General features: G+C 44.6%; 1 protein-coding gene across 3 annotated transcripts in view; it reads left to right on the forward strand.

Moving 5' to 3' along the window:
* The first annotated feature begins 223 nt into the window (after window positions 1-223).
* Window positions 224-26,097, forward strand: part of SLC8A3 (solute carrier family 8 member A3) — a 92,723-nt gene continuing 66,849 nt past the window's right edge. For all 3 annotated transcript variants that reach the window (XM_088536588.1, XM_010226041.2, XM_088536589.1), the window contains exon 1: window positions 224-2,020. In XM_088536588.1, coding sequence (XP_088392714.1) covers window positions 255-2,020 — 1,766 coding nt within the window. In that variant the 5' untranslated portion in view covers window positions 224-254. The remainder of the gene's footprint in view (window positions 2,021-26,097) is intronic.

The following is a 26,097-nucleotide window of genomic DNA, read 5'->3' on the forward strand; positions in this document are numbered from 1 at the left end:
CATCTTCATCTGCTAGGCCTCTAAATGCGGCAGTAAGTCCCAACTAATGGTAAATAAATTCTTCAAAGTGGCAGAAAGACAACCCATGCATCTCTACCAGTCCTCTTCATTGGTGAGATTTGGAAGCGCGTATGGGCAATTGTTGCATAATGTTGCATCTTCCTTTTCTCTCATGCTTCCCTCCCTCCTCTCTTTTGTTTGTTTCAGGTTCTTGGCCTTTTTTGGATCTACACAGTGGAAGTTGCATCTTGTGTATGGCGTGGTTAAGCTTGCAGCCTCTCACCTCGGCCTTCCTCCATTTTGGGCTGGTTACTTTTGTGCTGTTTTTGCATGGTTTGCAGGTGGACGCTGGCCTGACGGGAGACTCAGCAAGTTCAGTACAAAACAGTTCGTGTTCAGGATCTTTTGACTGCAAGGAGGGTGTTATCCTGCCAATATGGTACCCAGAAAACCCATCCCTTGGGGACAAAATTGCCCGGGTTATTGTATACTTTGTAGCACTGATCTACATGTTCCTTGGAGTCTCCATCATTGCAGATCGTTTCATGGCATCTATAGAGGTTATTACATCACAAGAAAAAGAAATCACAATTAGAAAACCCAATGGAGAGACCACAACCACCACCATTCGGATTTGGAATGAAACTGTTTCCAACTTGACGCTCATGGCTCTGGGCTCTTCTGCTCCTGAGATCCTTCTATCGCTGATAGAAGTATGTGGGCATGGATTCATAGCTGGAGACCTGGGGCCTTCCACGATTGTTGGCAGTGCTGCTTTCAATATGTTTATCATCATTGCCATCTGTGTCTATGTGATCCCTGATGGGGAAACCAGAAAGATAAAACACCTGAGGGTTTTCTTTGTCACAGCTGCGTGGAGCATTTTTGCGTACATTTGGTTGTACATGATCCTTGCTGTCTTCTCTCCAGGTGTGGTTCAGGTCTGGGAAGGTCTGCTTACACTTTTCTTCTTTCCACTTTGTGTCCTTCTGGCTTGGATAGCAGATAAACGTCTGCTTTTCTATAAGTATATGCACAAAAAATACCGTACTGACAAGCACAGGGGCATTATCATAGAATCAGAAGGTGATCACCCTAAGGGAATTGAGATGGATGGCAAGATGATGAACTCCCACTTTTTGGATGGAAACCTAGTGACTGTGGAGGGGAAGGAGGTAGATGAATCTCGCAAAGAGATGATTCGGATCCTTAAGGACCTGAAGCAGAAATACCCAGAAAAGGACTTGGACCAGTTGGTAGAAATGGCTAATTACTATGCCTTGTCTCATCAGCAGAAGAGCAGAGCTTTTTATCGCATTCAGGCTACCAGAATGATGACTGGAGCTGGAAATATTCTGAAGAAACATGCAGCTGAGCAAGCCAAGAAGAGCACTAGCTTGCATGAGATACGGCCTGATGAGCCTGAAGAATTCATCTCCAAAGTTTATTTTGACCCATGCTCCTACCAGTGTCTCGAGAACTGTGGTGCCGTTCTCCTGACAGTGGTGCGGAAAGGAGGGGACGTGTCCAAGACCATCTATGTGGACTATAAAACAGAGGATGGCTCTGCTAATGCTGGTGCTGACTATGAGTTCACAGAGGGGACTGTTGTCCTGAAATCAGGGGAGACCCAGAAGGAGTTCTCTGTGGGAATTATTGATGATGACATCTTTGAGGAAGATGAGCATTTCTTTGTGCGGCTCAGTAACCTGCGTGTGGTGGACAGCGAGGAACCTCCGGAGCTCAGTAACTCCCCATACCCAAAGGCAATACTGGCCTCTCCTTGTGTGGCTACAGTGACTATACTGGATGATGACCATGCTGGCATCTTCACGTTTGAGTGTGATGTTATACATGTCAGTGAGAGCATTGGTGTGATGGAAGTCAAAGTCCTAAGGACATCTGGTGCTCGGGGTACAGTCATAGTACCATATAGGACAGTAGAAGGGACAGCAAAAGGAGGTGGAGAGGATTTTGAAGACACTTATGGGGAACTGGAATTCAAGAATGATGAAACTGTGTAAGTACCTCAATAATTTCTGTTCCTGGGTATAGTTTTGGTGTTTAATCCCACATTTTCCCTCCATTACAGGTGAATGCTGACTAGGGACAGGCTACTTCCTTCAGCTTCCCTTCAGTTTCCCTATTACCTCTTTCAGGCAAGAACCGACAGCAGGATTCAAGAGCTTAGAGTCTCTTCTCTATTCCCTCTTGGGATCAACAAAAAAAGTCTTAGAAATATTGTGGGAGCCTTCAGTTAGAATAATGGGTTAATTGTGAACAAAGTCAGAGAGAAAAACAGGTGAAGATTTCACCTGGCTAGGCCTATATGGGAAAGCCTCTAAATGTGTGAGCAAAGTGTTTTTGAAAATCCAGCATAGAGGGCATAGGAGCCTCTTAATAACTCCAGATGAAAAATGTACAACCATTATTCCCAGGCAAGCAAAAGCTGCTTGGTAGACAGAGGGCTTTCTTTTCACAGCAGCAACACATCATACCTGTTTCCCTAGGCTGCCTGCTCAACTTGATGGTCGAGGTGGTAGCTAATTCATAGCCTAGGCATGGTTGCAAGCTGCTCTGCTTGACTTGTACAATCATTCTAGCCTTTACGTCTCGATGGTCTAGCCATATTCCCCCCCTTGGCTTCTATGTCATTATCTCTATGATATCCCTATGTCTGTTCTTTTGCTACCTGTAGCTTTTTCCCCTTATAAAATACTATGGCAATTGGCAATAATGCTCTAAAGCACTGCAACTCACAGCCTGTCCATGTAGCTTCATGACCCAGTGTTTTCATACACAATAAAGAAGAGAAGCAGAACGGTCTGAACTAGTCCTGTTAATTCAGCTCTTTTATTGCCTACAAAGTAGCTGATATGCAGGTAGGAAGTAATAAAGACCAGAGAGGCGATAATGTCTAATTGCTTTAAGTACCTGCTGTTAACATTAGCAGGGAATGAGAAAAATCCCTTCGCGGACTTGAGAAAGAGAGGGAGTGTGAACCTGGTGCTAAAACTCCCTAGTGTTAAGTGCCTAGGTTCCTCTTGTTAACACCTAATCACTTGAGCCATCAAAGGAAGAATTGCGCAGAGTTGCAGCTGGCATCAGAGAAGGGAAAAGTCTGTACCAATCCTGCCCCATAAGGTACTCAAAAAGATGTTAATATTTAAATGCCGTGGAATAGAGATGTTCTAATTCAATAGCAACTTCTGCCTTTGACTTCTAAACCACTTAATCCAGCTAGTATCTACAGTCCTGATGCCTGACTCTAGTGTGTGTTCTTCCCTATGAAGGTACTGGAAGTTCCTGTTTGGCTGGATTCAGCCATGATCAAAGTTGGAAAAGAATCCACTCTTCTCATCTGGCCTCTCCAGGATGATGGGTCAGGCAGGTTAGTCTCCTTAATGGAGCCTCAAGCTGATTTCTCTAGAGAAAGGGAAGACGAATGTTAGCTGTGTGATTGCAGTCTCTTGTAAGGAGACTATCTGAAATGCTACCATGCTCCAGACAGGTCTTCAAGAAAACAGGCTTTACATCCCAGCAGTGAAAGGCCAGCGGGTTTGACTTACCAGAGAATAAGCCCACAAGCCACTTCACTCTAACCTGTGCTCCCTTTCTTTCATCTTCCTGTTGATGGAAGGCTTCCTTTCTACTTTGAAGAGGGTGACAAACACACCCACATGCTTGTTTTGCTTGTTTTAAAAATAAATGATGCTCGGTAGAACCATGAGCATCCTCATAGGTCAAGCTCTTAAAGCTGGTCCACATAACAGATAGAAGCAGGATACTTAATGTTGTGGTTTGTGACCCAAAGAGGATGCCCTGGAGCACAGCTAAGGCCTTTGTATTGTACTTAAACTGTGTCCACATCTAATACATTTCCCTTCTACTTCAAAAGGCCTTGGGGAACAAAGCCTCCTAGCTACGGAGGAGTTGCTCTACCCTTTAGGACAGAGGGACCATAGAGACCATGCTGCTAACAGAGCTGAATTTCTTTGAAACTACAAGTAGTACAGTTAGCTAAGCAGTGGTATAGTTAGTTGAGCACAGGGCTTAATCAAACTAATAAACCTAACAAGGAGGTGAGACATGCTCGTGTGTGACCATGTAGGTCAGCAGGCCAGCTTTACTCACACCAAAGTTTCATTTCAACCTGCCAGGTCTTCTAGGAATGCTCTTAAACCAAAAGCATGAAAAGTTTTCAGTGATTATCGTTTGCCCCCTAAATTTAGTGAACGTTGTTTAGTTGCTATGCTTTATAAGCTCTATCCAAGAAGCAGGTGGATACAAACACAGAACTGGAAGAACTGAAGGGTGAGTTTAATCTCTTCTTCCCCCTCCCCCCCCCCCTTTTTTTTGTAGTTTTCTAAATCTAAATGAGGAAAAATAATTTTGATAGCATATTCAGGCTACAAACAAATTTGAGGCAATTCAGTTCTCTGTTTGGAGTCTGGACCCATATTCCACTATTTCTACAATAAGTATCTAATTTTGGTCACATTTACTTTGTAAAGACTTGCAGATCACAGCATCACAGAATGATTAAGGTTGGAAGGGACCTTTGGAGATCATCTGGTCCAACCCTCCTGCACAGGCAGGATCACCTAGAGCACGCTGCATGGGATTGCATCTAGGTGGATTTGGAATATCTCCAGACTCCACACCCTCTCTGGGCATCTTGTTCCATTGCTTTGTCACCCTCACAGTCAAGAAGTTTTTCTCAAGTTATCATGCTTGACTTAGTCTGATAGGTTACTGATAGTCTGTGCTGACCCAGATGACGATATGTGAATGACCAGTCACAGTGTCACTGCAAGGCTGTATGAAAACACTGGGTCACTGAACAGTCTGGGAGTTGAATATTTTGGGGCCTACTTTTTAAAGGCCTTGCCACTGAGGGGAATCCACTGCAAAGGATTAACATCCCATACATATCAAAGGCAAAACTGAGGAGCCACAAAATCCAACACAGAAGAGAGAGAAAAGCAGGAAGACTAAAGTAGCAGACAATGAGAAGGACAGAGGCCTGAAAAGTAATGAAAAGTGTATGTTCCCTCATTCAGCCTAGGGATTGGGCCCTATAGGAAAGGGGAGACCTGGGTAGTAGTTTCTGTTCTGATACGACAGCAATATTTTACACATGCTTGGCATGGATTCCTTGCCTCCTTTGCTGTCATTCTCCTCATGGAGCCCTTTTTAGAAAGATACTTGACTCATGGAGGAAGCAAGTGAATTAATGCAATCTTGCCAACACATAAGACAGAGTTAAGCTGTATGGTAGTTGTGCGTGTATGCTAGGGTGCTGCAGAGCTGCAGCTATAAAGATAGCTCTGATCAGCATACACTGAAGAAGGGTAAAACTTTACACTCTCAACTCATGCATTAAAAACTTCAGATTGAATTCTGCAGCAGCAGACTCTTTGTAAGTAGTTTTTAGGTAGACCTCCTTAATTAATCTGAGGATCACTGAATTACACAGCAACTTTGAGATTAAGCTATTGGAGAGATGTGATCTACCAAATCCCCAGAGCAAGTATTCTTGTGATGCTTAGAGGGGACACTTTCCCTGAAAAATGACAGCAAAGCAGACTTCGCTTATATGTAGCGAGATAAAATTAACTATCCAAGAGTTGATTTTTAAGAGGCTTTCCCTAAGGAATGTGGGACTAAAAGCAGATGAGTTGGTGCGTAAATTACAGAATGAGAGGGAAATGGATCCTGCCACCGGGTCTTGCTTATTGCCTCTGTGATTCTTTCTAGACTAACATGGTCAAAGTTTCCTTACTCACGTTTGGGTGGGAGCCCCAGAAAAGCAGACTGAATTGAGCAGGCTTGAAATAATGCAGTAATTACTGCAATATTGTTTTATGCAATGTGTGTGTGTGTGTGTATGTGTATGGGTGTTGCGTAGCTGTAAATCACAACGTATAATCCTGTACCCTGTCATCTCTTGAGAAGGGAATTGATCATGTCTTAGATAGTTGATTCTGCTGCTTTTTAAATATATTTGTTATTTCTGAATTTCTGTGAGGGTCACATGAACTAAGCAGCTGAAGTGTGATCCTAGTTCTCTTGTTCACTAAAACGAAACTCTCAAGGGATCAAGTCCAGAACTTATATTTTTTGCAAGATAACTAAACATTAAACATATTAAAACTTTGGGATGGAAATAAGTGTTGGGTTCTTGGAGATGTGAAATTAAAAGAGAGATTGATCTAGCTGCTTTATCATGTCCAAGCAATACAGAAAACAAGAGCAGCCAACAGCAAAAAGTCAGTTGGGTTTTAAAGCATTTTCTTTTTGCATAATGAAAAGAACTCTCAATCAGTCAGGAGAGGAAAACATTAAAAATCATATGGAAGTTGGTCTATGTCTGGCTTTAGAAATTTCAGACAGATGCATAAGGCACTAGTAATGAACTGATATACCAGGTAGAAGACAAAGGGCCAAGTTCTGCTGTTACCATGTCATTTGCTGAAGCTATACCGAATTATATTTTAAGGCCAAGAGACCTACTTAGTTGCTTGCCTGTGTTGTCATTTTCTCAAACATTTATGGGATCTGCAGCCTGCTAGAGTTGTAGCTGGCCATCTGCCATGAGTCCATAGTTCTCTAAGTATTGCCTATGACTCAGAAGGAATGGAGTGCTGAGAGAAGCTCCAGTATTAAACTGATATTGAATGGCCTGCAAAATCTCTCTGCAAAGTTATCATAGCTGAACTTCCAGGTAATATGTGGAAACCTATAGTCATTTCGCTATGTATGTTATGTAGAGCTCTCAGTAGAAGGAAGATAGGAGGGAAAACTCCTATTTATATGAATGCTTTTGGAGACAAGCACATTCAGAGCACCTTGATAGACAGTGAGATGTTTTTTGCCTTTGGCCTTCAGAGTTTGAGGAGCAAGTTGTCTATAAATTACATATTGCCTTCGTTCATGGCTGTTCTCCAGAGAAGCACCCAGGCTGTGTTGTGCATGGCTGTGGCTGCTCTACTGAATTTGCTGTGGCTGTGGGATACGTCGTCCTTGGCCAGGGTCCTGTCCTGTGTCCAAGTGCAGGGTGTGGGAGAAAGGCATGAAGACCAGAACTCTCTGAGTCAAGCTCAGATTGCAGCTACATCCCAAGTCTGGTGGCTGACAACTGCCTCGTGCAGCCACCACTGGCTACTGCTGCCTGGGTGTATTACCACACTTGTTTGGTGAGAAGGTCCGTATCTGTTCCTCCTTCTTGTCCAGCTGTGCTTGGACCCAAAATTTTGGGGCCCTAAACCCTAGCTCAACCTTGATATGGCAGTTGTTAATTTGCCCCAGTAGCTCTGATGAAGGTGATAATGGAGAAGGTGACTGACAGACCTGTTTGAAGGACACTGTACTCAAGTTTGGTACAATTAATTGTCCTTCCTTCTTGCAATTTAGTGTTGAGGAAACTGTCAGCTTTATTTTTTAATTTGATCACCTACCCAGCCATGACTGTGGCATTTTGAAATGGATGCTATTGATGATATTTAGCCCTTTTGTGTGGAATCTCATCAGTAGCTCTAACAGCACTTTGCAAAGGAGATTGAGGGTCATTATTCCCGTTTCACAGATACGGGAAAATTGCAGAGAAAGCGGCTTCTCTTGCCTATGGATTACTCCACAGTTCAGAGGCAAAGATGGAAATAAAAAATATCTCCCTGAAACGCCAGCCAGTCTTCTATCCAGAAGGAGGGGTTGCCTACATTAAGCTTGTAATTTCATATGATTTCAAACTGTACTAAATACAGGTAGATTCATTGACCACTCTCCAACTATCATGAGGCAACTTGGTACAGATATATGGAAGAACCAAAATATCTCTCCACTTCCCCAGAACTGTCAACAGTAGTTACAATTTTGGGTGGTTATTTTCTTAAATTAAATTTTGGTCACATAATGTGGAGATGTGCCGAATCTGGAGACCTTGGCTTGGCTTAATAGCCATGGTGCTTTCACCTATGTGGTGAAAGGACTGTTTCTATAATCTCCTTTGTTCATTATGTGCTGATCCTAACAATTTGTTCTCGAAGTAGAGCCTTCCTTGAAAAATCAAGCCTGAGTAGTGGGGTTCCAGGCAGTGAGAATTTGCCGTGGTAGGCAGTTTCCTTCTCTTTCATTCCTCAGGGCATACTTCCTTCCCAGTAGTGCTCTCTTTGGACTGAGCTTCTAATGAAATCTCCAAACTCTTCTTCCGTCTGCCATCATCTGTGGGCAAGCTCTTTTTGGCTTTTTCTCGGCCTCTTCACATAAATTAGAATTTCTCAGCTCCAATTTTAATCCAAATTAAGAAAAAATAGACCATCTGTCCCCAAAGGGAGATAGCGGCAGTAGAGAGAACACTGAAGTCTCACCTCAGAGAAGTTCCAAGGCTATTCTAACACCTCGCATAATGATTTCCTGAAGAGGCAAGAGACAGTCAATTTAATTTCCCATGTTTAGTTATCCCACCTGTCCATCTGAATTCTATTTGCCCCAGGCCACAAGTTCTTTCTAGGACTTGATTCAGTCACTGGTATTTACAGACTCGGGGCTGGTCTCAGTTAAAAGACTTTCCTTCACCGTGTTGTGATGCAAGGCTACTATATTTAGTTCTTGCCCTGAAATTCTCTTTCATGTTAGTATTTTAAACAGTATCAGTTTCCAGTTTAGTCGAAGTTATTTTTGCATATACCATACTCTGAGTTTTTGCTTTAGTCCTCCTGGGAGTTCTAGGTGGTGTGATCTATGGGGAATTAGTATGAGGTGTCAGCGGGGGACTGTTCCTGGAGCGTGTGTAAGATCAGCTCATGGAAATGTGAGCCTGTGAGACCATCCTGGGGAGAAGCCCTGAGCTGACCTTCACCCTCCCAGATAGTTGAGGTAGTTGACAGGAGTTACTTGCCATATGTCTGTGAAGAAGAACAAATGACATCCTGTCTGAAGGACTGTGACTTGTTGCCTGTCAAAGGAGGCATTTGTATGAGCTCATGCAACAGCATCAAACCAGGGGCGCTTGAGACCCCGGCTCAGAAGAGAGAAATGCAGCAGCAGTCAGCTTTCAGAGCTGCTATATAGTCTCAGCTAACAGCAAAGTCTGATGCGGGGTGATTCTGGGGAGAAAACATTAAGGACAGCGACATTCCTAATGACAGCAAAAACATTTTGCTACTTTTGCTTGTGCCAAAGAGAACAACTGGGCTTGGCGTTTAAAGCAAGCTTGTACTGAACTGAGGTGAAACAGGTTTACTGTGGCTTAGACGAGTGTTATTGCATGAAACACCTTAGCAAATGGGTAGTTTCTGATGAATGAGCATGGACTTTACACACAGTTTTGCAGAGGTGGAGATCATGTTTGCCCCCCCTGCCTTATAGAGGGGAAGAGAAGGCAGTTGTTCAAATAGGGCAGCTGCAGGGCTGAGATGAGCTGATGTTTTATGCATCTCACATTTGAATGTCAAAGGTAAGATTTGACATTGGTCTTTACCTCTGGATACCCAAAGAAGAGAATGAAGCAGGCAGAGGGAGGAAAGAAGGAAAGGCACTTAAAATAAATATGACGTAGGGTGGAGCTTCCTTCACTTGCTTTACATAATTTGCATCTGCGCAAGAGTAGCATAGGGCAAGTAGGTTGAGGGACTACCATTTGAGATGTGTTTGCAGATATGTTGTCCTTGACGTTATAACGGAGGTAAGATGCACAATATCTTCCAACATACACCAACTCTCCTCTATGGAGACAATAACAGAAGCATTTTATTCATCTTTGGTGAGGCTCAGATAACTGTTCTTCACCTGAGAAGTAGCAGGATACTTCAATATCAGGAAGATAGCCACCATAATACCTCTGAGCAAAGAAAGGCTGGGGTTGAATGAAATACTTCCGAAAGTCATAAAGTACTGATTGATAGGACAGCTGTTGCAGATTTAATGAGGTTCTTGTGGCTACTCCATGTCCAACCTCAAGTGCTAGCCAGCACAGCTGTGCAAACCTTAGGTTGTGTCCTGACAAAAGCCCTGTTCTGGATACAGTCTGTTTTGTCAGCAACCTTGCCTATCATTTTGCGTGGGGGCTAGAACAAGTTCCTTTGGCCAAAGTGTGTTTTTTTTGCTAGCATGATGCATATCCAAATTAAGCATGCTGTGTCTGTGTCTATTTGGTCTGGATACACTGGATAGGGTTTACCAAAAGCTTGCTTTAGTGTACTTGCTAACATCCTTTGCAGTAGGTACTTGTGTGCTGGTACAGGTACCCTGGTGCAGAATTGGTCTTGAGCACCATTTTTCCAAAAACTCAGGATTTAGGATGAAAACAAATGAAAGTAGTTTCCATGATGGTATGTATTCGTACAGATCTCTTCATGCTACACAAGTCCTCTTAGATGAAGTAGAAGTATTTATGTTATTAAAGCAGGATTCGTAACCATCTGGATAAAGCTTGACATACCTGATACCACTCCAGCACAAATATATACTTTTTTAACATAAAGTGGAGGTGTTACAGCATCACTGTGATGCACTTGTGGCTCCTACCATATCAGAGTCCCATCAAAGTTTTGAATTTAAACATGGATGTTTTTAAAGGGGAACAGATTGCTGAGTCTCCTGAACCAGAGTCCTTTAGCACATTCCTGATACAGCTAAACAGAAGCAGGTGAAAGTTTAACCCTCAGATTTTGAACTAGGATCAGTCCTTTACACCTGGGTTAGAAGGCCTGTTCTTAACAAGGTGAAAGGAAACATCTGCTAGGCTGCTGCCTTGGCTGAGAAGTCTCAGGTGGAGCACAGCATAGCCCCTTCCTGAGTGACTGTGTCCTGCAAGCCTGTTCTTCCCAAGTGCTTGCCAGCCCTCAGCCTACGGAGCCGTTCTCTTGGATGGCCCAGTCCACCTGGGTTCCCCTTAGTCCCTGGCTGCAGGTTGAAAGGAGGGCCTGGACATCCTCCTCCTCCTCCCCTCAGGACTTGGAGTGCGTGACGGCTTCCCTGGTTCCTTTCTGCTGCCAGAAATAATTTCACACCCGCTGCTCAGCCAGCGATCGATAGAAGTAATGAAAAGCCTTCCCCCTCAGCAGCTCCTTCCAGATGTTGGTGGTTCAGGCTTCCTCGGCGTCACAGGAGCCCGGGACGAGATGCTGTACGGCGTGTAAGTAAAAGCTATCGATCCGTTCTTGTGGTGCCTGTGTTGGGCCACTGAAGATCCTTGGTGTTTACAGATGATGTTGGTGAGAAAAGAGGTTTTTTTGTTGTTGTGTTTTCTGAGTGTTTTTTTTTTCCCCTCTCTCTCATTCTCCCCTGTCCAAATGGAGTTTCCAAGGGAAGTTGTTCCTGCCCTTGCCAAGGCTCTGTTGTGATGAACGTGTAATAGATGGTTTATCTACTGCTAGGCCTCTTTAGTGCTCTGTATAAAAGCAGGCAATTAAAACGAAATGTGGTAGAAATTACCTTTTGTGCTTCTGTGTGTGAAATAAACAAGCCAAACAGGTCCCACCTTTGTAAAACTTATCACCTGACAACTGTGCTGCTCTGCTTATATTCTATAAGAAAAAAAAAAAAAGGCATGATAGAGCCATCAATATTTAATTAAATCTTTAAATTATCTCTGTTTTACATGTCTTTCCTCCTGACTAAAGCATCACTTCTTTAGCTCAGTAGCTTGATTGTGTTGGCTTGGTATTTATATCTCTATCTTCTTTACTTCTTTAGTAAAGACAGAAGAGGACCACAGTGCTGTTTAGGAAAAATGCGTCAGAAACAATATCCTGTCAGTGCAGACTAAATAAGCACTGAGATGTCTGTTTCATAAGGCATCAAAACTGCTTTTTTTAAGATGCCCAGAGCCCTTTTGTGGTCTGTTGTATTCAGTTTTGGTAACAGTTTTTCCTCTCTGTATTGGAGATGGGGAATAAAAATGTGTGATTTGGCAGTTTTTCACAAAAGTGTCCTGTTAGCTGCCAGCACCTGAGGTGGGCAGAGCAGCGAATAATTCGGAAGTGCAGCAAATGGACTATGTATGAGCAAGAATGGCTTGCCTGGCAGCCAGGCTCCTGAAGCCTGGGTGGTTGTATGCTGCAATTGCAACACTGTGCCTGAAAGATGTTAACGGGGTGGGATGTATTAGATTCCTGCTAACACATGAGGCTGCAGCCTTGGGGAAGCCTAAGCAGCTGTGTGCTTCATCTTGGTGGTAAATGTGGTTCTTTTCCTACAAGAAGTTCCTCTATAATTAGCAAATTCTTGGTGTAGCAGTATTTCTTGCTCTTTTTGCAGCCTGATGAGTGGAATGGTGCTAGACGTGTAGTAGACATGGAAGTGAGCACAGTCTGTAAGAGTCTGAGCTGATGGCAGCCTCAGTAGGTCATTAGAATTTGTGGTAGGCAGCTGGTGCTGTTTTTCCCCTTGAGGTGGAGAGAAAAAAAGAAAAAAAAAAAAAAACAGGCTCTGGGGCTTGATTATCCCATTCTTTTTATGGTACAGAGCAGCAAAAAAGGCACAACAGATGTGACATCTGCCTTGGCTGACAGTGTTTTGTAGACAGCAGTCTCGGAGCATGTGAGCAGTAGTACAGGGTGGGCAGTCCCCCTAGGAGAGAGGAAAGACCAGAGCGCCTACTCCTAGGGCTGTACTCCCCCTGCGTGTCTGGTGCTTTCCAGGTGTTTGGAGAGCATCACTGGGTGGATAGTTTTGTGCTTCCCAAGCACTAGTGCTGCCTTATCTTGCCTTTCCCTGAGCTCTGCAGGGGCAGGTCCCTCAGGGGACTCCATGTGCAGTTCTGGCCATTTGGGAGCTTGAGTCAATGAGCTGCAGAGATGCTGCTGGTCATTTATGACTGCTATTCCCCAGTGTGATGTTTACAGACAGGTTGGGGTGGGTCAGCAGGGCAGCTTATTTTGCAAGCCAAGTGTTGCAGCTTCCCTAGTGTGTGAGGAAGAACGGAATGAGTCCAGAATAAGAGAGAGAGCAAATCTTAGGGGTTTGATTAGGCTTCTGGGTTCATAACTTTGGGCACCCGGGTGCCTCCTTTCTGAGGAGTTTGTGTAGGCTGGCAGGTGGCAGCTTGTGCAGCACCAAGACTCCTGGCCTCCTCGCATGGCTACGGGACCTGAATCATGACCAGACAGTTGCCTTGGAGAGGTTTTCTCCCTTGCAGTGCAGAGCTGTTTTGTGTTGCAAGTGTGGAGGTTTCATGAGGTTGAGGCATTACAGGGCTGAGTGAGCTTGGAGAAGAGTCCCTAGAAACAAATATGCAGTGATAGCAAACTCCTGCTAAAGACACTTTCCTTCAAACTTTGGGGGGAGATGACTTTTAACCAAATTACAGCACAGAGGAACGGAGTGCTCCCTGGAAGGTACATCTAATGGAATTAAAGGGTATCTCTATCTTGTTCTGGGCCACGGAAGCTTCCTCTAACTGCTGCCCAGAATACTTGTGAGACACCCTATAATTCAATTAGAAGTACCCTCCAGGGAGCATATAATTATATCATATCTGTGAAACGTAATGACAGTCCCCTCGTATCACATGGTGAGCAACTCTCTACTGCTGCCCAGAACCTTTCACCGGTAAGGAACTAATCTGCTTAGTGCAGATTGAACTCGGCGGTGTACAGCGCTTACCCAAACGCTTCTGAAAGGAATCCCTGCCAGCGGAATAAACCTGTTAAAAGCGCACGGGTACCACACGTCGTGGCCGCCACCTCCCTTCCCGCAGACCGCTCGGACCACGGCCGCTTGTCTCCATGCTCGTGGTCCTCTCTGCTAAGTTTGTTCTCTGAAGTTTCCTGGGGGTTTTAAAGGGCAGAAACCTTTTATTTCATCCTTGTTGGGTAATGCAACCTATAATGCTGAGTATGCTGATGGGAATGAGCTCCATAAAAAGTATCTCATGTTTCTGGGCCCCTGAAATATTTTGGTTTGAGGGGCTGTGCTCTGGGGAGACTGAAGGTTGTACTCCTTGCTAAAATGCAGCAAACTCTGGTGTGAAAGGATGCGTCACCAAGTACCCCCTAGCCTTTGAAACAGTTTTAGGTTAAAAGTGAGGAACACTGAACTTGACTGAAAGGTAGGGAATTTCCACAGGAGGCTGGAATTTCACTTAGCTCTCACCAGAGGTATCAAGTCAATGCAGGGAAAATCCAGAGAGGGAGGGAGGGAAAGGCAGAGCCTCAGAGTGATGTTTTGTAGCATTTTTAAAAAAAAAAAAAAAAAAAAAAAAAAAAAAAAAAAGAAAAGAAAAGAGAGAATTTCCTTCTCCACAATGAAAGTCTGCTGGGAAACCAGGCTAGCTAACTCCTGCTGCCTTGTGATCAAAGGATCCCCTTTGTCCAAGAGATACACTTGCACTGAATTGCCCCTAACCCCCTTGTAGTTCAGCAGCTTCAAACAACTCTCCCAGAAGAGTCTTCCACCCACGCAAATGATTAAACCCATCTACCTGTCACGAGACTATAGCTGCTGTGAATGCTGTTACATTAGTGCCTGTCAGTCCCAGAGCACCTGAGTAAGCGGGATGCCTTTGGAATATGAGATGAAAGCCAGGAAGAGCGTAAGGAGGCGATGCTTGAGAAATGACTAAGCTTTGCTCCTGTTAGGAGGCAGGGGAACATTGTGTTGACCTTGAAGGCAACTGATCTGAATTCCGATGTGCCTTGCTGGCTGGCATTTGGTAAGGGGAGGTAGCAGGGGAGGCTGGGGCACTACACGTGGATCAGAAACATGTTTAGACAGAGCTGTCCTCTCTTGAAGGAGGACTGCATGGGGAATCACTATCTAGCCAGGCTGCCGTGGGGAAGCATCTATGTGCTCAAGAAGGAGCTTTGGTTTGGGGTGCTAGGCACTGTGAAGAAAAGCAGATGGAGAACAGGGTGGTAGTAATGAGAAGAGAGATGTTCGTTCAGAATGAACTTTGCTGCTCTCCTCCAACATTGGATTGGAGGTGATTTCTTATGGAAAGATTGGTGCTCTAATTAGGACTTCTCAGTTGGAAATGTTTTGGAGGCAGATTTAAATTTGTATCCTGGTTCACCCTCCACTAGCTACTCGGAGAAAAAACTTTCAGCCTTGCCTGAGATGATGGAGAAGCAAGCCAAGGGGAAGAAGGGGCTGTTTTCCCCTGACCTTCCTGCCTTCCCCCTGCCCTTGTTGCTGCCTATGCTCTGACTCCCCCTTAAAAAAAAAAACGTAGCTTTTTGGATTCTACTTTCTTCCGCTGTATGTTGCTTCCAAACACTTCAGGTCACACTGCGAAGCCATGTGACCTTTTTTAGCTAGCACAGCCTTTAACCAAGTATTGCTTGGATCAAGATGAGAAGAGAAGCAGCTCTCTTCCCCATATGTATTTTGTTCTCCCTCTTAGTGTTCCGATACTCATAATGGCAATCCCTAACCCCAAAGCTTGCAGCAAAAGATGATATCCACACGAAAGGAACTTTTGAACCATTCTGTAAATCCTGCTGTGTCTCTACCATCATGTCCTGGTCTAGCCTGTATTACTAGACTAAGCGAGAAGCTTAGTAGGATGTTTGTGCCACTTGCCTGCCCCGTTGCTCTTGCCTGGCTGTGTTATGGGTTGTCTTTTTGCCACTGTCCTGGAGTAACTCTCAGTGCTCACCTACCTTTGCACAAGGAAATTATGGTGGAATTGGTCTTCTCTTCCTAGGGAAACCTTTACCAACTGGCTCATGCTTCACTTGCCTTTCGAAACAGTTAAATGCTTTTTCTGTAGCAAGGTGGTGGAACAGCAGAAAGCCAAGAGTTATCCAAGCCCAGAGATTGCCTAAGGCATATTGAAGTGTGTGTGTGTGTTTTTTTTTTTTTTTAGTTACCTCAGGCATTTTCTTGTAGCAATTAGAAATATTTTCCATTTATATTTCTCCTTTCATATGTAGGTATGCCAAATTGCTCAACAAATTGTACAGAAGGATAAGTTTATCTACAACTCAAAAGCAACAGCCTGTAAGTGCGGGCTGTTTGATAGCCTGCAGTAGCACTATATAATGCTGTAGGATGGGAAGTGATTGATGGTATCAGCAGGCTTTGCTGGAATCTGAGAAGTGTTTCTTTTCTGGCAGCAGTGATCATGATGCCCAGCATACACCTCCATCCCTGTATTTGTGTTGTAATTGGAGTGGCTGCTTTTGCATGATGCTGAGCCCAGGCTAGGAAGCTCCCGGGCACTGCAGGAAGCAAATGTTGCTGCCTTCTGCATACGCAGAGGGATTTGAGAGGAGGACATACTGGAATTAATGGATTTGGGAGGCAAATGTTCTTTCAGGAGAATAGTTGCTTTATGTTAGGGATGGACAACATCGAGATGCTAGCAAGCTTCAGTACTGAAAGGATGTACCTGAGAGAATTAGGTGATACCTGATTAAAAATTGAGATGGGCTCTGGATAGCAAGGTCATCAGTGCAGCTAAGATGCAGGAGCTTTAAATGCCTGTTTTACTTCAAGAAAAGGAGGACTCTTGTGGAAATCACAGCCTGCTTTCCTATACAACCTCTAAGTAACACCAGGCTTTGGGACAAAGGCATCCCTGGGGTGCCCAGGCCAGCATCGGCTCCGATACGCTTCAGTCAGCGCAGACAGATGAGGCATGTGGATACTTCTTGGAAACAGAGACGTTGGCAGGCTGAGTGTCATAGCACAGCGCTGTTACCTCCTGCCACCTCTGCGTTCCCTCAGTGCGCTGGTGCCTGCCCTCTCTGAGGAGCAGTGTTGATCTAAATGTCAGTCACCATTTCAAGGCACCTGCAGGGATGTGGTTTCTTACCAGAGTCCTGCCATATAATAGAGCATAAATTTCTTGGTAATATCTTAGCAACCATGGAAATATTTCTGTTTTATGTGTTTGCCACGACTGGACGTAGCTTTTCCTAGTTCTGTCACGTGCACGCACCATGCTTATTGTGGATAGAAGAGGGAAGGTAATAAATAAGGTAGGTAATTAATATATATATATATATATATTTTTCTCTTTGAAATACTGTGTCTTCTAAAGACCTGCTGCTGAAGGGCTTGGCAAATATCTTTATGGCTTCTGGAGACTGCAGACCTGTCTGTGAAGGCAGCAGGAAAGTGATATCCCATCCTTTGCCTTCCTTGCCATCTGCCCATTAGCTGTTGTTATGCAATGTGATGGGGGACATGCGCATGCAAACCTGTGCAGTAAGTCCTCGCTCATGCCAAGCCTCTTCCCAGACACTGGTAGGTCCTTGGAAGTAACTAACAGCTATGACCAGGACCAGCCTGAGAACCAACAAGGAAAGGATTTTTGTACAGTAATGAGCATAACCAGCTCTCAGTGGATATTTTTTGGATGGTCCCATTTCTAAGTACGTGAAGGTACCTGGGAACAGTTGGAGGAGAAACATGCAGTCCTGCACCAGGGCTGGAGCAAGCCTTGTGCGGGTACAGGCTGCCTCTCTAGACAGGGGCTGGTCTGGTTTTGCCTGGAAAACCTGCTCAGTTCACACAGTTTAAACCAAATCAGGCCTGAAGCGGTGTATTGATCAGTGACATACAATTAACCAGCAATCAGTGAATTATATAAGCAGGATCAATAGCAGCAGTATGATGGATAAACCTCACTAGCAGACCCTTACAGAATGTTAATATACAGTATGTTTTTTAGTAAGGAGTCCCACGGAGTTGCCATCACGCACAGTTGGGTGCACCCTGTGCCCTGGGGAAAGTTCCCGCTGAGTCGTGGGCACGCACTGAGATGGGCCCTGGCTGCTGGCCACCATCTGGTGCCATCTGCCTGCTTCTTTTGAAAGCATCAGCTTGCAAAGCAGTTAAGAAATCCCTTGGAAACACCCTGGTCACTGTTTGGTCTGGCTGATGGATGTCATCCATGCTCTTCAGCGTTGTTGTCTCGGCGCAAACACCCTCTCAGACAGTTTTGATCGTGTGCACTGTTTAACCTTACATACCTGACTGGAAGCTCTAGTTACCCAGGCTGGGCCCCATAAGCACTCCACGGACCTGGCAGTCCTGATGAACAACAGGTTGAACAGAAGTCGACAGTGTAACAGATCTTAAATATTCACCCACTATCTCTGTGTTATTGACTTTTAATTTTGCAGGCAGTGACAGAGGTTTAATCACTGCTAGTGATTAGTGCCAGTCTGAAAATAATGTAAGAAGCTGCAGCTCTCACTCAAATCTCAAGGGAAAACCTTCTCTGGCCTGCCTTGTCCTCCCTGCTTATTGAGGGTAAATAGCCTGTCTGAGCAAAACTTCCTTCTCCCTGGGTCTTCACATAGAGCCAGAAGGAAGTGGAAGCAACAGGCACGGCTTCTGCTGAGGAGTCCTTGGAAGAGGGAAAGAGCCTGGGTGCTGGTCAAGTATGTTCTACTGAGTGATTGCTGTGTGCCATGTGTAATCACAAGGTTTTGCTGACTATCCCTCAACACAGATGTTCTTGGCTGCTGGAAATGGCTTAGGAAATACAATAGCATATGCTCCTATTAATTTCTTACTTTGACCCTTGCATGCCATTTGTAAACTTAAAAAGGCCATTGCTGATGTTGTGGTGGCAAAAGCTGTTGCTACCAGACTAGACAGTTGTACGGAACTAGTTGCTCCTGCAGTGGCAACTCCCCAGAGCAGATTTCTGCTCTGGACGCCAGTATTGTAGCACATTGGAGGTTTTCCTAAAGAGAGAAAAGACAGGAAAGATGTTCCAGAAAGAACAGGTAGAAATTGCTAATGATAAATAAGGCAGGAAGGAGAAGAGAGGGGGCATTTTTTTGAGATCTCGAATGCTACATATTTTCTGCAGAAGGCCGGCCTGACTGTCTTTCAGCCCTAATGCCAAATGCATTTTTATTTTTTTTCTCTGTTAATATTCAATTTTAAAAGGAGTAGTCTTCCAAGAGCCTGTTGCATTTGATAGAAAGGCTCCCACAGTAGAAGCAGATCTAGAGAACTGTTAACCATCTCTTTGCTGTTATTTGCTATTCAGTTGACAATGACTGTGTTTTCACAGAGCACAGATCACTTGGTTGTTATTTTGACCCGGTCATTGGAAGAACAGGATCTGTCTAGTTGTGGCAACTTATTTAAAGCTTCCATTTTCAGGCAGTCCAAGAATCTCTAGAAGGCCACAGTAAACAGCCATGAGGCCAGAATGGCTTTAACAAAGATCTGCCAGAACTGCAATTCAAGCAAGTGATGAAATAGATAAGTCTTATAAGTCCTACATGAAATGTCAAGACTTTCTTTTCCTAGCTAAGAGGGGCTGGAGATTTCTCAGGCACAGAAATGAAGGCTTCTCTGAAAAGTGCAATTTTTTTTGGTAGTGGCTCTTGGTTAAATATGAAATAAGAGGGCATCATGCACTTCTGCGTGACATCCATCAACTTGGGAGTGCAATAGGAAGTAATGAGAGGATGAAGAAAGCAGTAATAGCTACCATTAAGGACTTTTCCTGCATTTCTTCCCACTTCTTCCCTGCATTTCACTGAGAGCAGGAATTTGGGTCTCTTCCATTGGCTTTCTGTGTCTTGATAGAGATCAGAAAGTTTTCTCTGTCCAGCTGCAACGCCATACTTTGGTTTTCAGAGAGGTTAAATGGAACAATCAGGATTGAGGAAGTGATGTAGGAGATTAGATCTGGACTGGTGTTTTGTTGCTGCGCTGATAACAGCATCTTGTCAGGTTGCCACTCTTACTTGATTGCTATCACTTGGTGCTGCTGAAAGTGAAAGGGAGAGCTGGGAAGCAGCTATTGATTGGCAATCAATAGGGACAGGGGTGCTTTCATCAGTCCCGTGGAAGTCAGTGCATGCAGCTGCTAATTGCAGTTTGTGCATCCCACTGGGAATGCATGGAGCATTGTCCTGGCTACTAGTTGTAGGATCAGACCAACGCGAGAAGAAATCAGTGTTGAACTTAGTGCCTTTGATGTTGTCCCCATGCAAGCTGTGCCATCCTGTGATAGAGCCACCCCTGGTCCTGCCCCAGGCTGGCAGCGTTGACTGGATTCATCATGTATACTTGGGGAGGATGAGGAACAAGGCAGCACTGCACAGCAGCAATGACTGTGCTCCTTGTCTGAGCACTGATTCTTCTGAAAACAGTAGGGAGCTGTGGAGCTGGGAAAGGGACAGGCCTCTGTGCGCTTGAAAGAAGCCAGATGGATTTTTTTCTTTTTTGTTTTCTGCATATACTTGTATGTATATCCTTTCCCTCTCCTGTAGCACTGCTTCATTTCTTGATGCCCTCCTGCCTTCCTCTCCAAGTGCACCTTAGGTTCCTACATTTGAAAAGTCCTTGGAGAGAGGAGACAGGATTGGCAAGTGATGCAAATATTAGAAAAACTGAAGAACATCCTACATGATGTCAGTGTCACCTCCAGTAAGGGACTCTTAGGAGAGTTCATCCTACCCCCCCTAGTATTTAACACTCTTGTGGATATAGATTCAGGCACAGATGATCCTAAGTTACGGATTACCAGAAGCTAGACTACTAAGAAAAAAGCCACTTTTTGTGCCCTGTTTTGGATATTCTTACCTAGCCATTATTGGAGACCTAGTGCTGGTGCAGACTGGGACATGGCTTCTCCTAGTGCACTCTTTCTTAAGTTTCTTAGCTAAATCTCTTCCCAGTGGGAACAATCACCAGCCCTTCCAAATCTGACTCAAGGCAAAGTTGACATTTTAAGTGTTATTCTGAGTCTACCAAAAGAAGAGAAATGTAGTATTTAAAGACTTGTGTCTCCCTTCTTCTCTTCCCACTTGTACTCTTGCTGGAACTAGCTCTTTTTTTTTTTTTTTTTTTTTTTTTTTCATTCTGCTCCTCCACCATTCATCATACCAGTTCCTGCAGCGCAGGAGGTCCTGGTGTCTCAGGGCTCACCTTCTTGAAGGTTTCATCCCCTCTGAGTGCATCCTCCCTCGTGCTATGTTTATATGCATGTCAGGAGCAGAGAGCGAGCTGTGATTGATTGCCTGATGTAAGATAGTGTTTACTTTCTGCTCTTTCCCAAGTTAGAGGTGATGCTGGGCAGGGCTCAGCTAGCTCCTGCCGTGGCCTCTTATGGTGAGGGGTGAGGAACACGGCACGCTCGTGCAGTACCCTTAGCAGGAAAGTGGAACATCGCTGGACCCAGCTAAATGGTGTTTAATGCTCAGTACACGTAAGCGTGACAGGCATTCGATGGCACTCTTGGCATCGGGCAGGGAACACAGCTTTGTTCTGCTCTGACAGTTGCTGGCCTGGGTTCAGCCATGGGAACCATGCAGAACACGGGCTCTGGGGCATGGCTGAGTTTAAGATGGATGCCCATGGATGCCATGTCCTCTAGCTCTTCCTGCTCCGCCTCTCCTTTTCCTTTTTTCATCGCGTTAAGACCGAGTTTTCCATAGTAAGCCAACATTGTCAGTCATTTAGCAATGGTGAGCAGAAGCTCAGCTCTTTTGCAAGGTCAGGAAATCAGGTTATTCTACAGTGCTATGGAAAGGCATCCTGGTGCTGCTGGCTTGTGCAGCAGTGCCAAGGTGGACATGATGTGCATGCAGGTCATGAGCAGCTATCAGTGTGAAGCAGGAGCTGGGGCAGGGCGCTCAGCAGGAGAGCCAGAGCCCCTGTGAAATGTTAAGTGAGGTAGGAGCCAAGCAGTGCTTGGATCTGCAGGGCTGGACACCTGCCTGCAGTTTCCTGCACCAAGTGGCCCAGGGCATCTCACAGCGGGGTTTGTGCTGTTTGGCTAAATGATTCTCTGGGATGCAGCTCCTTTCTTCCTTGCCTTCTCTGTGTAAACCGAAGCGAGGCCGTTTTAAAACTCCTCTTAAGAGAATGTTCCATTTCCACGATTAAGTCCTAGAAGTCAGTAACGCCAAGAAAAACACTAGTTCTGCCCCCAGTGTGTATAGTTACAAAACGATATTTAGTTACACAATTGCAAGCTGTTTGTCTGATAATCAAATGCACTCTGTGTGTCTTCCACACTCAGAGCTTCATATATGAAATATCTTGTCATATTTTTGCAGTCCACTATTTTCACCAATTTAATTATCCTTTTCCTGCCACGTGCAGCTGAATTGACCTGTGCCTAATTCTCTATTATTTTTTTACTGAGCTGCTGGTATGCATCAGGAGGTGTTCTCCTGGCATTAAGAGAGTCACAGTGTTGTAAACTGGATTAAAATAAAATAAGGATGTGCTTAGCACAGGAGCTTTCAGCTGTTCTTGGGGTGGGGGTCCTTCAGAATGCCCCAGGGATGTTCCCTTAGTAATATCTTGTCTACAGTTTGCTGTATAGTGCATAGTGATCTTGTTTTTCTTGGTTACCTTCCCTGAACCCCTTAAGAAGAGTTCACAGTCTGCAGTCGAACTGCAGGTAGAAAGCCACTGCTCTAAGCTTTTTAGGCAAAACATCCCCTTCCAAGTCAGTGGCTGTATATTACGCCAGTCCCTGTCCATTAGCAGCGCATTTTAGAGGGCGAAGCGGTTAACTTTAGAGCTATTTTAGCTGCAAAACTTAGGTGGCCTAAATATGCCTGCAGCATTTCTGTCATATTATGTGCTCTTATATTTAATTTCTAGTATGTTGTGTAAGAGCAGTTTACTGAATTCTTTTCTCATGAATGACTCGGGGAAGTTGTGTCTGTAGTGCATGAAGAGATTTGCAGTACTGAGAGGTACTGTACTTACAGATATAATATGGCATAATGATATTTAAATAATATGTGGTTATGCTGTTAATGTCTGCACCATATGTGAAGAGAAAAAATTACATTTGGGTAAGTATCTCTGTCATGCCCCAGGACAAAATTAATTCTGCCATCATAATGTTCTCCTTGATGTTGTGCTTTTATCTAATTTTGTTGATGTCGTATGTATGCCAGATCACTAGCAAGTTAAGGACGCAGCTTCAAGCATCACTTTCCATAGCAAAATCGAATTCTGCCTTTTAATGCGGGTTATTTTCTCAAATAGCTCAGTGTGAATATCTTTCTGTTGATTTATTATCACATTCATAAAACAAGTGCTTATTTTAGAGCAGCAAAATAACCACCAAATGATTGCAATGCAGTGGCATGTAGAAACGTTCTCTGCTGACTGGATTGGGCTGGGCAGATCATGGTCTGTATGGTTAATAACTATTAAAAAAAAAAAAAAACTTTAAGTGAGGCAGTGGGAACTGTGTTTTGGGGTAACTGAGGTCAGTTTCTGTCCTTGTGCCTAACTGGGAAACTTTTAGTAGTTCTGGCCTCTATGCTAATGACAGATGTGAAATTTCTGGTAGTTGTTACACTTAGAGATGAAAATAACCTACAATTTGTCATTAAACTTAGAAGAGGAACAGAAATGGAGGGCAGTGCAGCTGCCTCGGCAGTCACCACCAACATAAGGCTCTCGGAGGCGGCCTAGCCTCTCAAAACCACCCTGGGCCTGCTTTATTTTTATTGACTAAGGGGTTGTCTGCAGGCCTTACTTAGTCTGTTAAATCCTAGGGTGGATGTTATCATTCCCATGGGAATGAGAACCTTGTCTAATTATTTTTGCAGGAAGATTAAGCTAAACTGAACTGAGGTGATGTGACTTCAGAGTGAGAGTTGTTCACACAGGGGGTTCTTTTGCCTTAACTTCACACTCCTAATTAATTCAGTTTAATTTCTGACGGTCCCCAGGTAGATAGGGGATCTTGTTGAACTGTTATTTTCTTACATGATGCCAGAAGCACTGATCTTCCTTCCTCATGCTAACTCTGGGGCACTGGGGAAGAAATAGACTCAACTAAGTCTGAAGCCATCAAAGAAATTTTTGTAAATGCTGCTTGAAAGTGCGGTTGTGTCCTGTTGCGCTCCCCAGAACTGTCAGAGTAAAACCCAGCTTTACTGTTTTTTTTTTTTTTTTTTTTTTGATACATGATTTCTTTTGGGATATTTTTCCAGTAGTGATATAGCCGAACCTGTCTGCTTTTGGCCATGCTTGGCAGCCTTTTGGGATGAACTCTGGCAGCTCTCAGGGGAGCAGTTTAGGAAGCACCTCTGGCCAGCTCTGAGTTACCAGTCCTTGGTAGAAGGGTCTGTGGCTGCACCTAGCCCAGCTGAGGCTCCTGGCTTAGCAGCAGCAGCTCAACCTGCTGAACCTGCAGTGAGCTGGGGACAGGAACATCCATTTTGCTTTGCTACAAATGGGTCCGTGCCTTTTGCAGACCTGCCTCGTTAGTTCTCTTTTCCAGTCCTTGCCTTGTAGCCCATAGGATGGGGAAAGCTGGCTCCTTTTCCTGGGCCTGCTCCTGGTCTGCTGGGCAGCCACAGGGAGGTTATGTCAGTGCTCCATGCTTCAGTTTCCCTGCTTGTAAAACGGGGATAACATAGCAGCCATCAGCTTTTTAAATGTTGCATTTTCATGAAAAGCTTCTTGCCCTGGATATCATCCTTGATCACTGTTCAAGAGAGACCCAGAAGTGAGCATCTCTGCCCCATTGCCCTCCTTGCGGAGAAAGACCCACGTGAGGTGATAATTAGAGCCATGTCAAGTCTCATTAAAGCAGAAGTGCTTCAGGCTGTGCTGGGTACAAAGCATGGGCATCTCTGCTTCATAGAGCACAGCCTGGTGCGTCGCAGAGATGGTGTCGACTGTGAGAGCCTTTCCTGAATGAAGTTGGGTGTTTGCAGCCCTTCTCCCTCTGACACCCACAGCTCCCAGACATGAAGCTGCGGAAGCAGGTCTGGTCCCTTGGCCAACAGTGACCTGGCTACATCATCTAGAACTGAAGCATCTCTGTTGTCCCTCTGTTGAAAAAAGAGCCCCAGACTTTACATTTTGGAGCATAAATGCCTGTACAGGGAGGAAGCCTCTGAAGGCTGTGGATGTTCTCATTTCCTTTCACTTACTGTGGCTGGTTGTCTTTTAATAGGGGTTTTGTAAGAAGAGTGGAAATGCTTTGGAAGAAGGCTGGGGCCTAGTCAGGAAGAGGGAACTGTCCTGTCTGCTTGCCTAGCAGGCCGTTGAGGGTGAAGCTGAAGGCAACTCTCTTGCATTAGGCATAGAGCTCCTTGTAGGACTGAGGCTTGAGGTGTGTCTGATGGCATGGGAACACTGAACTCAGAATTCATATAACATGGAGCACCTTCCGTGTCATGTCCAGGAGGGACTGAGCACCATTTTCTTGATGGAGACCAAATAACGGTTGTTTTTGTTTTTAAGTACATTCAACAAGGTACACATCAACTTACAGCCTAGGATCTTTCAATAGTAAAGCAAAAACCTATCACATTGTGATGGAGAGAATGGGCTGAAGTCACCTGCTGTTTTAGGTCCCTTAGATCTAATGTGTATATTTATATATTAAGCATAGAAGCGTATTTCCTTTCTGATAAAAAGGAAAGGTCTTTTTACTTTCAGGACACTGCCAGTTTAGCAATTTCATATTGTATTTCTCAAAGGAAGAAATGTTTTGACAAATATCCAAATGTTCCTACCTGTATTATAAATCTCACCGTGTCTAATTAAAACTGAGATCATTTTTGAAATCTGAGCTCCTTCTCATCACCCCATGAGGTCATGTGCTAGTGTGAGGACCTGTACTTTCCACAATCTCTGCTTACTGCCTAGCTTAAATGTATCCATAGGGGCGAGTTATCTTTATCAAGAGGTATCTCTTGCTAACTAGTGTAAAGTTAGTGAGGCTGCTCAAAGAGAGGAGAGGGGTAGAATATTTTTTCTTTGTCTGGAGGTTTAATCAATACGACCACTTTCTTGATGGAGAGCATCCATGCCTAGTTTAAAATGGACAGGATGGCCCTGGTGGTATGACCATCTCTGGTGAGAGGAGGGACCAACAAGGCAAGCAGAAGCCTCATGAAAATTCCTGTATAAAGTTTTAGATGAATTCTTTGACCTGGAGAGGGGGGTACTTCCAGCCCCCACAGGAGAAGAGAGAGACTCAAGCAGTGGGATGTAGCCGCTCTTCATTAGGTGCTCTCGGTGTGGTAAGAGATCATGGCCAGGCTCTCCCAGAGCTTCCCTTCTCGCTGTGGTAGTGTCATGCCACTAGAGGTGGGCTCGGTAGCTCTTGGAGAGCTGTCCAAACAGTTACCACTGTGGTGAGCCAAGATATGATGTGCTTCTTGATCTGTGCAGTACTCG

Source organism: Tinamus guttatus, unplaced genomic scaffold, assembly GCF_059628265.1.
Source record: "Tinamus guttatus ecotype Peru unplaced genomic scaffold, ASM5962826v1 Tinamus_guttatus_pri_ptg000676l, whole genome shotgun sequence".
Classification (NCBI taxonomy): Eukaryota; Metazoa; Chordata; class Aves; order Tinamiformes; family Tinamidae; genus Tinamus; species Tinamus guttatus.